At 45.0% G+C, this 12,335-nt stretch overlaps 1 protein-coding gene across 1 annotated transcript in view; it reads left to right on the top strand.

The window, feature by feature from the left end:
- ARID1A (AT-rich interaction domain 1A) overlaps nucleotides 1-12,335 on the top strand; it is a 144,420-nt gene that overhangs the window by 92,826 nt on the left and 39,259 nt on the right. The window contains exons 5-12 of the mRNA XM_030217416.1: nucleotides 2,910-3,150; nucleotides 5,903-5,992; nucleotides 6,503-6,670; nucleotides 7,256-7,568; nucleotides 7,984-8,129; nucleotides 8,229-8,335; nucleotides 8,791-9,000; nucleotides 10,712-10,919. Of these exons, the coding sequence (XP_030073276.1) occupies nucleotides 2,910-3,150; nucleotides 5,903-5,992; nucleotides 6,503-6,670; nucleotides 7,256-7,568; nucleotides 7,984-8,129; nucleotides 8,229-8,335; nucleotides 8,791-9,000; nucleotides 10,712-10,919 (1,483 nt within the window). The remainder of the gene's footprint in view (nucleotides 1-2,909; nucleotides 3,151-5,902; nucleotides 5,993-6,502; nucleotides 6,671-7,255; nucleotides 7,569-7,983; nucleotides 8,130-8,228; nucleotides 8,336-8,790; nucleotides 9,001-10,711; nucleotides 10,920-12,335) is intronic.

Here is a 12,335-nt window from a genome sequence, read left to right as displayed (position 1 = left end):
ATTCCTACCTCTCTTTCTCCCTCATCCCCTTTCTTTTTTCATAGTAGAATGTGTGATTTTCTTTTTTTTTTTTTTTTTTCAGTCAGGGTTTTGTTGTGGTGTGAATTGAAGGTGTTAACTGCCTACTTGCAGTTTGTCTGGAATCCTGGCAGACCCAGCTTGGCATTGGTTCACATGGGGCAGTCAGTCTCAGTCACTGTCTTTTAAGCCCCTGTGGGATTCTGCTATCAGGTCACATCCCAGAATACCGCCCGGCAGCATTTCAATTCAAGAAATGGAGGCTATAAAGATGAAGCCAGCCTGGTGTGTGAACTCCTGTGGAAAAGACTTGGAAAGCTTCCAGCTTTTCTGATCTGCATGACAGATAAGCAATAAAATACATCAAAGCACATTGGGAACACGTGGGGAATTTCTCCTGATCTGGCACTGCTTGCTCAGACTGGAGCTGGCAAGCAAGCTGCTGTGGATGAACTGCCCAATTTTCATCAGGCTTAGGCCGAGTTGGTACCAGCAGGAACACAGGGGAGGGGAGGAAGAAACCCACTTTATAAAAACTAGGTTTGTCTTAATGTTGTTCTGGGGTAAGTTCCAGTGGGCATGAGACGCCATGGTCAAGAAAATCTAGATAAAGCAGCGGACTCGGGATAAAGCAATGGAGGAGTGGCCTAGTGGTTAGAGCACTGGTCTTGCAATCCAGAGGTGGCCGGTTCAAATCCCACTACTGCTCCTTGTGATCCTGGACATCTAACCCTCCATTGCCTCAGGTACAAACTTAGATTGTGAGCCCTCCTGGGACAGAGAAATATCCAGAGTACCTGAATGTAACTCACCTTGAGTTACTACTGAAAAAGGTGTGAGCAAAATCTAAATAAATAAAAGCAGGGCTTTCCAGACCTGTCCTGGGGACTCCATAAGCAGGTGGGTTTTCAGGATATTTATGATCAATATGTATGGAATAAATTCACATGTACCAAATCTTCAGTGTATGTACGTATATTGCATGGGATCCCCAGGATATATTTGAGAAGTCACAGGGTAAAGCATAACAGCCATGAAAGGACCGTCCCTACATCTTGTTTGATGTAGTGTGTCCATCTCTTGGCTTCCTCTGGTTTGTTTGGTTTTTTTTTTTACATTTGTACCCCGCACTTTCCCACTCATGGCAGGCTCAATGCGGCTTACATATTGTATACAGGTACTTATTTGTACCTGGGGCAGTGGAGGGTTAAGTGACTTGCCCAGAGTCACAAGGAGCTGCCTGTGCCTGAAGTGGGAATCAAACTCAGTTCCTCAGGACCAAAGTCCACCACCCTAACCACTAGGCCACTCCTCCACTGTTGCTACTATTTGAGATTCTACATGGAATGTTGCTATTCCACTAGCACACTAGCAACATTCCATGTAGAAGTTGGCCCTTGCAGATCACCAATGTGGCCGCGCAGGCTTCTGCTTCTGTGAGTCTGACATGTCAGACGCACAGAAACAGAAGCCTGCGCAGCCTTTTACATGGAATGTTGCTAGTGGAATAGCAACATTCCATGTAGAATCTCCAATAGTAGCAACATTCCATGTAGAATCTCCAATAGTATCTATTTTTTTTTTGTTATATTTGTACCCTGCACTTTCCCACTGATGGCAGGCTCAATGCGACTTACATGGGGCAATGGAGGGTTAAGTGACTTGCCCAGAGTCACAAGGAGCTGCCTGTGCCTGAAGTGGGAATCCAACTCAGTTCCTCAGTTCCCCAGGACCAAAGTCCACCACCCTAACCACTAGGCCACTCCTCCACTCCATGGGCTACGAAATAGCTGTTTCACAGAAGTTGTGTGAATTGGTTGGATTAGGCTGAGGGCCCATACTGCTTTTACACATTCCATTTGATTGGTCCGTTTTTCTTTTGATGTCGGGGGTAATTAGAAAGTTTGCACTTAACTTTTACTTGTTAAATCTGCATAGGGAAAGCTTCCCCACAGATGCTTTATAAACAAAAGCACTGGGTTGAATCTTAATAGTAGAGTCCTAGGTCTTCAAAGATTTTTATTTCATATAATGTGAGCAAGAATTGCTATTTTGTTAGTCCTAAGCATTTTACTTCTAGGAATCGGAGATGGGAAGAAAGTGTAAAGTTTGAGCTGGTGCTTGAACTGGTGTGGCAAAAATATATTTGTAAGTGGTGGTTTAAAATCAAGTTAACTGTTCCAGTTTATATCTGAACCCCACTCCCCCCCCCCCCCCCCCCCCCACACACCTTTTTCTTTCAAAAAAGATTGGTATACATATTTTTTTAAAGCATTACTTTCAAACAACTGCTGCTTTTAGGATCGGTACAACAGCAGCCCAATTTTACTTCGATTCGTATCAGAAGCTTGTCCAGTTATCGCTGAAAATTTCAGTGGTAATGTGATGTAAGGACTCGAGCACATACAGGGTGGTAGTTCTAAAAACCATAAAAGGTGCACCCTTTTTTTTTCTGTTAAAAAAAAAAGTAAAATAAGTCCAAAAGAAGAAAGAAATGGGCAGTCTGATATTTTACAAAGTCTGCTGCTTTATGAGTAGACCAGTGGTTCTCAAACCCGGTCCTGGAGGCACCCCAGCCAGCCAGGTTTTCAGGATATCCACAATGAATATTCATGAGAGAGATTTGCATGCAGTGGAAGCCGTGCACGCAAATCTCTCATTCTGGATATCCTGAAAACATGACTTGCTGGGGTGTCTCCAGGACTGGGTTTAGAAACCACTGGAACAGACTGACGCTGTGCTCAGTGCAGTATAACAGCTGAATTTATGCTTATTTTTGTGGGCAGAGTTATGCAGTTTTTGTTACAATCACAGTACTTTAATGACTCATCAAAGTAGCTTTGGAAAGTTAATATGCGTTTTTTGTTATCTTTCACTGTGTCTTTTTGCAGGACCTATCGGGTGCAATTGATGATTTGCCTATGGGTACAGAAGGAGCCCTAAGTCCTGGAGTGAGCACGTCGGGCATTTCCAGCAGCCAAGGAGAGCAGAGTAACCCAGCACAGTCTCCATTCTCTCCTCACACCTCTCCCCACTTGCCAGGAATTCGTGGACCCTCTCCATCCCCTGTGGGCTCTCCCGCCAGCGTTGCCCCATCACGTTCTGGACCCCTCTCACCGGCCACAGTGCCAGGTAAGTAGATAATTCAACCTTTGATATTGGTGTTCAAACATCAAGGATATACTCATTTTATTTATATACCAGAATGTCTAAATATGACAGTGGTTCTCAACCTAGTCCTCAGGGGCACACTCATCAGTCAGGTTTTCATGGATATCCATGAGATTTTCATGCAATGTCTTTTTTTTTTTCTTATTTGTATACAAGTCTGTCTCGTGCTTATTCATTAGAGATATTCTGAAAACCTGACTGGGTGGGTGTGTCGTGAGAATTGGGTTGAGAAGTACTGTTAGTGTGTGATTATCTCTCTATATAAAACGCACCTCCAATGTTCTGAAGCCTCCACAAGTCCCAACGTTCTAAATGCATGGTGGTGAAACCTGGAATTCGCCATGAGTGCTGCCCCCCCCCCGGGGTCAAACGTCATGACGTCGGGGGCGGACCAATGACACTCAACCAATCGCATCGCGAACCCATTACACACACACACACACACACACTCTCTCTCTCTCTCTCTCTCTCTCTCTCTCTCTCTCTCTCTCACACACACACACACAAGGGACACAGAGGGGATGGAAGACAAGGAACGAATCGTTGGGTATAGAGGGGGGCGGCAGGGGAGATAAGGCAAGAACTGTCTCAAATGTTTGTGCTGTGCTATGTACAATTATAATGCTGTCTCTTCATTTTGACCCTACTCTTTCACACAGACGCGCACACACACTTACACTGTCTCTATCTCACACACACATGCACACTTTCTCACACAGACACACAAACACGCCTCAAATGGTTCAGCTGTCCTATGTAAAATTTCACTGCTGTCTCTTCATTTTCACCCTACCTGTGCACACTCTCTTTCACACAGAGACACACACACACACTTTCTCTGTGTCACACAGACACACATACATATACACACTCTCACTCTCTCTATAGCCTTGCTAGCGCCCGTTTCATTTCTTTACGAAACGGGCCTTTTTTTACTAGTATATAATAATATATAGATATATAGATTTTATTTATTTTCTAATAGTGGTTCTCAAGTCTGTCTTGGGACTACTAGCGGGGTTTTCAGGACATCCCTAATGAGTGTGCATGAGACAGATTTGCATATAATGGAGGTAACAGACATGCAAATCTGTCTCGTGCATATTTAGAAAACCGACCGACTGGTGGTCCCAAGCACAGGTTTGAGAACCACTGTTCTAATAGGACGGTCCCACTGCTAGTGTAACAGGGGATTTGCCTCAGTGTTAGTACTGCTAGATTTCTCAGCAGCTTTTGACATTGTGGATCACGATATTATGCTAGCACAACTGGCAGAAACACAGGTGGAACAGTACTTGCCTGATTCGGATCCTATCAGACAGGCAACAGTCCATAGTGTTAGGTGGCACCTCATCACCACCATGGGCACCGATGTGTGGGGTACCACAAGGTTCGATACTGTCACCTATTCTATTCAATATCTACCTCAAGCCAAGCTGATTCGGTCAATGGTCACTTGGTTCTTCATCTATGCGGATGACATGCAGCTACTCATACCATTGAACCTGACTTACCCACAGCCCTGAATAACTGACCGCCCGTCTAACTTCAATTCGGCTAAAAACAACAACCTTTGCCTGTACCCAAATAAAACTGAGCTTCTATGAGTCCCTAACACAAGTTTAGACAGACCTGACCTCAAAATCGCTTTTCGTGAAATATGAACTCCCACCCTCAAATCACAAGTCAAGAACATTGGAATACAGCTCGATTCAACACTTACTCTGATCCCCCGAATCCAAGCAACCTTCGACAGCAGCTTCTATCACTTGTGACGGCTACGCTGCCTTTCTCCTTTTGAGAAGGCGAGCCTTGTCTCAGTTGTGCATGCCATGAGAACATCAACTGGATTATTGTAATGTACTCTGCGCTGATCTGACTACGAAGGGTTTGCACCAGTTCCAATTGATTCAGAATGCTGCTGCAAGACAAATAGAAAGTTGTAAGCGACGTGACCACGTTACGCCATTTTTGCATAAACTTCACTGGCTGCCAGTACAATACAGAGCCAAGTTTAAAACTGTTTGACCTTCAAGGTCCTTAAAGGAAATGGCCCAGAGTACTTGAGGATCTCCCTCTACACACCTTCAAGGTCGGTCAGGTCCTCCCAAGGAGTTTCCCTAACCACATCCTCTCCAAAGGACGTCTCATGATGTGATACCCGCAAGCGAGTCTTTTCCGGAGTAGCCCCCACGCTCTAGAACGCACTCCCTGAAAGGCTTCGCTTAACACAAGACTATCTCTACTTCAGGAAGCAGGTGAAAGCTTGGCTCTTCAACCAGACCTTTAACGGAAGACGTAAATGACGCCAGCTGCACATAGTATAGCAGGAAATGTTTATCCACTCCTGTCATGGCCAAGATAATGTTCAAGCACCTTTCTGACCTCATTTGCAACGCTCTTTAATTAGTTCCTTATTTTCTGACTCCTGTTACTCTATCTTATCTGTCTATATGTTCTGTCTTTGCTTACACCCTATGCTGTCTGTTAAAACATTTTATTGTGTATTGTGTTGGCTTTGTAATGTAGTGTGCTGTGCCATACTTTGTATTGTTTGAATATTTTTACTGCTGTAATTGTCTATTGCTTATGTTTGACTTTAAATATGACATTTCAGCCCCTTTTTAATTTGAAATTTGATCCTGTGGCTGGCAGGAAAACGCTTAAACGATAAGATGGCGTGGTAAATATTTATTTATTTTCTATGGCACAGGCACCCAAATGCCACCTCGACCACCGAGTGGTCAGTCAGACAGCATCATGCACCCTTCCTTGAATCAGTCTAGCCTGGGCCAAGACCGAGGTGAGTACATGCCAGTCCACAGTACAGCAGTGGCGTGCCAAGGGGGGCGCGGTGGGGGCGGTCCGCACCGGGTGCACGCCGCTGGGGGGTGCCGCGGCGCGCGCCTGCTCCTCCAAGTTTGCTAAACTTCGTTCGTTCGCTGCAGCTCCCTCTGCCCCGGAACAGATTACTTCCTGTTCCGGGGCAGAGGGAGCTGCAGCGAACAAACGAAGTTTAGCCAACTTGGAGGAGCAGGCGCGCACCACGGCACCGGGGGGGGGGGGGGCGCATCGGCGCTCCGCCCCGGGTGCCATCGAGTCCAGGAACGCCACTGCAGTACAGCATATTGTACTACTTGTCTGTCATTCAGTCCTCCTAAGATATCTGTTGGTTTCTACATAGCTTAGCTGCAAAAAAAAAAAATATTAAAAATGTCTTTTAAGTCTCTCAAAATTTCTGCTTTCTGTCTCCATTCCCTACTGTATACCTTTCCTCGGATTTGTCTTATCATGGCTTTGATCCTTCCCTTAGGATACATACAGAGGAATCCTCAGATGCCCCAGTATGGATCTCCTCAGCCAAGCTCTGCCTTATCGCCAAGGCAATCCTCGGGAGGACAGATGCATGCTGGGATGAGTCCATATCCGCAGAACTCCATGGGAAGCTATGGACCCCAGAGTGGTCAATACGGACCACAAGGTGAGGACAGGTTTTTAAAGACAATTTAATGGTACAGGAAAAGATCTGCTCTGTGTGTAGAAGTGTGTGTGTGTGTGTGGGGGGGGGGGGGGGGGGGATTGTTTGTGATGAGAAAGGGTGGAGGTGGTGGATTAAAGATGTGGAACTCGTGTACCGCAAAGATTCCGGTGTGCTCGCACTGTCCTGTGGTCAGCTGAAAACTTATTTTGAAGTTTATTCAGAGTTCTTATGTTTTTCATTTTTGCTTTTATAGATTTACGTTTGATCATGTTACTGATTTGTTTTGCTGATTGTCTGTATTCTGTTTTGCTTTTTGCACCACTTTGAGCCTTGTTTGTTAGACCTATAAACCACCTTTCTCAAACAGTAATGTGATATGGTAGAATTGTGGAGGCAAGCAGTGATGTTGGCAGGGCATTTAATCCCATTGAATCTTATCACGCTGTAACATGGGTAGTAGTCATCCGTGTGCTAAAGATGGGTTTCTAGTGGCAGTTGGCACTCTTTGATCTCCTGCATTATTACTTTACTTACATCTTTTGTTTGAAAACTGTGTCAAACCCTTTATCTGAATTCTTCTGCTAGGAGGTTATCCCAGGCAGCCAAACTACAATGCCATGCCTAATGCCAACTACTCAAGTCCAGGAATGGGGGGTGGCATGAACCCCATGGGAGGTAGCGGCCAGATGCACGGACAGGCTGGTGTGCCCCAGTACACCGGCTTGCCACCTGGGAGAATGAGCCATGCAGCGATGGGGAATAGACCGTATGGACCGAATCTGGGAAATATGCCTCCTCAAGTGGGTTCCGGAATGTGTCCCCCTCCTGGAGGGATGAACCGGAAAGCGCAAGAAGCAGCTGCTGTAATGCACGCTGCAGCCAACTCCATCCAAAACAGGTAAAAACAAGTCCACGGTTGCACGTGTTTTGGGACTGAATTTGCAGCACAGGAGAGTACAAAATGGGTAGAAGGGGCCATGGACTTGCAAGCGAGGCTGCTGGGCAGGGAAACTTTTTTTTTTTTTTTTTAGCTAAAATGCATATGGGGACTGGGAAGAAAATTGAAACTAATAAAGTAGTGAGTGAGTTTCTTGCAAAAACGGAAGTACGTCATTTTAAGCTCTAATCTGTCCGGTTTATGTTAGTTCTGTCAGTATTGACTGTAGATAACATAGTAACATAATATAGTAGATGACGGCAGAAAAAGACCTGCACGGTCCATCCAGTCTGCCCAACAAGATAAACTCATATGTGCTATCTTTTTTTTTTTCTTCCCCCCCCCCCCCCGCCCCCCCCAATGTGTTCCCTTATAGATCGCCTGGCTACCCGAACATGAACCAAGGGGGAATGATGGGGACTGGCCCACCTTACGGACAGGGGATTAACAGTATGGCGGGAATGATGAATCCACAGGGCGGCCCGTATTCCATGGGAGGCAACATGACCAACAATTCAGCAGGTGAGCCTGCTGTTGTAACTCGCTCAGAACTATAAAATGGACCAGTTTCTCACCCTGGGGCAACATCTAAATGCTTCTGGATTCTCTTCCATTCTGTAGGAATGGCAGCCAGCCCTGAACTGATAGGCCTTGATGTCAAGCTTACACCGGCACCAAAAATGAACAATAAGGCCGACGGCACGCCAAAATCGGAATCCAAATCTAAGGTAATAAGCTGCACCCAGATTCATCCTTAAGAAGATGCTCACTGCAATTCTGTGTACCTTTTTTCTGGTCCTGGGCTTGAAAGAATATTCTTTTGAGGCTAATTTTATATTTTGAATCTCTTGACATTAAGGCTTGTTTGTAGCTCATTTCTGCAGGTGTGGGAAGCTACCTAGTTAGCTAAGAAACCTTGACACAGAAAGTCGTTTGGTCTTTTGACGCCCAGGGTATTTTCCCCTTTATGCATTGAAAGGTTTGGAGTATCTATCGTAGCTCCTGTCATTTTGTATGCGTGCATTTCGACTAGCTGCCTTTTTTTCTTTGAGATTTCAGTCCAGTACCCATCCATCTTTCATTTGTGTTTCTTACTACCTTAGTATCACAACAGTTCATTTTAAAAACAGTACTGTGTTTGATTGGGCCAAGCCATAATGTGCCACCTTTTTTTTTGTCACAGAAAGCTAGTTCCTCCACCACCACCAATGAGAAAATTACCAAGCTGTATGAACTGGGGGTCGAGCCAGAGAGGAAGATTTGGGTGGACCGTTATTTGTCCTTCACAGAAGAAAAAGCCATGGGCATGACAAACCTCCCAGCTGTGGGGAGAAAGCCTCTAGATCTGTACAGGCTCTATGTCTCCGTGAAGGAAATTGGAGGATTAACACAGGTGAGGGGAGAGGTGCACTCGGAGACGAAGAAAACTTTTATCAGAAAGAGATATACATCATCCCAGTTGTATTGAGTTCCACTGGCCTGGTTAAAACGTATTTCATGAACTCATTATGTTGCCTGTGCATATTTACATCCTGTGACCTCTAGAAAGAAGCTCTTGAGCACTATCATCACTTTAGAGATTTTTGTGATTTATTCCAAATACAAACCCATTTGGAGATACTATGCCTGCATCATTTAAGACTTCCTCCAATATAATCTGCACTTTTCCAGTTTGACCTATATGACCACTTGTTAGGCTGGATCACTGCTAGGCACTTTTTATTTTTTGTTACATTTGTACCCCGCGCTTTCCCACTCATGGCAGGCTCAATGCGGCTTACATGGGGCAATGGAGTGTTAAGTGACTTGCCCAGAGTCACAAGGAGCTGCCTGTGCCTGAAGTGGGAATCAAACTCAGTTCCCCAGAACCAAAGTTAACCACCCTAACCACTAAGCCACTCCTCCACTGTTGCTACTATTTGAGATTCTACATGGAATGTTGCTATTCCACTAGCAACATTCCATGTAGAAGTCGGCCCTTGCAGATCACCAATGTGGCCGCGCAGGCTTCTGCCTGTGCCTGAAGTGGGAATCGAACTCAGTTCCTCGGGACCAAAGTCCACCACCCTAACCACTAGGCCACTCCTGCACTGTTGCTACTATTTGAGATTCTACATGGAATGTTGCTATTCCACTAGAAGTCGGCCCTTGCAGATCACCAATGAGGCCGCGCAGGCTTCTGCTTCTGTAAGTCTGACGTCCTGCACGTACGTGCAGGACGTCAGACTCACAGAAACAGAAGCCTACGCAGCCTTCTACATGGAATGTTGCTAGTGGAATAGCAACATTCCATGTAGAATCTCCAATAGTATCTATTTTATTTTTGTTACATTTGTACCCTGCGCTTTCCCACTCATGGCAGGCTCAATGCGGCTTACATGGGGCAATGGAGGTTTAAGTGACTTGCCCAGAGTCACAAGGAGCTGCCTGTGCCTGAAGTGGGAATCGAACTCAGTTCCCAGGACCAAAGTCCACCACCCTAACCACTAGGCCACTCCTCCACTGTTGCTACTATTTGAGATTCTACATGGAATGTTGCTATTCCACTAGCAACATTCCATGTAGAAGTCGGCCCTTGCAGATCACCAATGTGGCCGCGCAGGCTTCTGCTTCTGTGAGCTGACGTCCTGCACGTACGTGCAGGACGTCAGACTCACAGAAACAGAAGTCTGCGCAGCCTTCTACATGGAATGTTGCTAGTGGAATAGCAACATTCCATGTAGAATCTCCAATAGTATCTATTTTATTTACTTTATTCTGGCTTTTAGATGTATTGAACATTCATCACATTGAAGGGATTATTGAGGTAGCTGCTTTCTACCAAGTTTCACTATGCGCATTGCGTAAAATAAGGCTTCCTAATCTTCACATGTACAGTATTCCTGGAGAATTGGGGTCAAGTCTTGCTTCCCAGTAAAGCCGTCGGCTGCGACACTTGTTTGTATTCTACACATTTAAGAGTTGGTGTTCAGATGTCCTATTTTTGGTTTTGTTTGTTTGTTCCACTCCAGAGTATCTTTGCCTAATTGAAAAATTAACGGTTCTGCCCGTCGCACCCTGACTGAAGTTTTTGGTGACTTATTTTTCTTTGGGCATTTGAACAGGTTAACAAGAACAAAAAATGGAGGGAGTTGGCTACCAATTTGAATGTGGGCACATCCAGCAGTGCTGCAAGCTCCCTAAAGAAGCAGTATATCCAGTGTCTTTATGCCTTTGAATGCAAAATTGAGAGGGGAGAGGATCCTCCACCAGACATCTTTGCTGCTGCCGACTCCAAGAAGTCTCAACCGAAAATCCAGCCACCTTCTCCTGGTGCGTATAATACTTGAATTGTAAGCTCTTTAGGGAAGGTACAACATGGCCCTGAATACTCCTCACTGCTGTACAATGTTGTATATGTCCCTCGTACTATATAAACATTACTTAATATTAGACGTGGGGTGTAGAGTTGTACTGAAGCACCTCACCAATCTACTACATTTCTTTTGAAGGGGTGAATAAATATGTGGATAAAGGTGAGCCAGTCGATATTGTGTATCTGAATTTTCAAAAGGCATTTGACAAAGTACCTCATGAAAGGCTCCTGAGGAAATTAAGAGTCACGGGATAGGAGGTAATGTCCTATTCCTTAGCATCCCTCCGGACCGGCCCAGGATTGCACTGATGGGGTGTGCATGCCTACCAGCAGGTGGAGACTGAGAAAAACTCTGACTCTAGAGAGCCAATAAGAACCCAGGTCATGTGACCCTAGCCTCAAAGTACCTCATGAAAGGCTCCTGAGGAAATTAGAGTCACGGGATAGGAGGTAATGTCCAATTGTGGATTAACAACTGGTTAAAAGATAGAAAACAGAGAGTAGGGCAGTGTATGCAGACCTCATGAATATCCATTGTGGGTATCCTGAAAACCTGACTGGCTGGGGTGCCTCCAGGATCAAGTGTGGGAACCACATGAGTAGGGTGTTAAGTGGAGAAGGTAGATAATGGGGTTCCCCAGGGGTCTGTGCTGAGACTGCTGTTTTTTTTTAACATAAATGATCAAGAGATGGGAATAACTAGTGGGGTAATTAAATTTGCTGATGACACAAAAGTTATTCAAAGTTGTTAAATCACAAGACGATGTGAAAAGTTGCAAGAGGACTTTGGCAGTCTGGGCATCCAAATGGCAGATGATGTTTAATTTGAGCAAGTGCAAAGTGATGCATGTGGGGAAAGAGGAACCCAAACTGTAGCTAAGTGATGCAAGGTTCCACATTAGGGGCATCACTGCCCAGGATCTAGGTGTCATCGTTGATACATTGAAAGCTTCTGCTCAGTGTGGAGCGGCGGCTAAGAAAGCAAATAGAATGCTAGAAATTATTAGGAAAGGAATGGAAAACAAAAATGAGAATAGTGCCTTTTGTTTCACTCCATGATGCGACTGCACCTCAGAAAAGATATAGTGGAATTAGAAAAGGTACAGAGAAGGACGACAAAAATGATAAAGGGAATGAACGACTTCCCTATGAAGAGCCAAAGAGGCTAGGGCTCTTCAGCTTGGAGAAAAGACTACTGAGGGGGAGATATGATAGAAGTCTATAAAATGCCGAGTGGAGTGGAAGGGGTAGACGTGAATCACTTGTTACTTTTTCCAAGAATACTAGCACTAGGGGGGTACACAATGAAGCTACAAAGTAGTAACAAACCAGAGAAAATATTTCTTCATTCAATGTATAGTTAAACTCTGGAA

The sequence above is a fragment of the Microcaecilia unicolor genome, chromosome 11 (genome assembly GCF_901765095.1).
Source record: "Microcaecilia unicolor chromosome 11, aMicUni1.1, whole genome shotgun sequence".
Classification (NCBI taxonomy): domain Eukaryota; kingdom Metazoa; phylum Chordata; class Amphibia; order Gymnophiona; family Siphonopidae; genus Microcaecilia; species Microcaecilia unicolor.
Note: the sequence above shows the minus strand (reverse complement) of the source record. Positions and strands in the feature narration are given on the sequence as shown.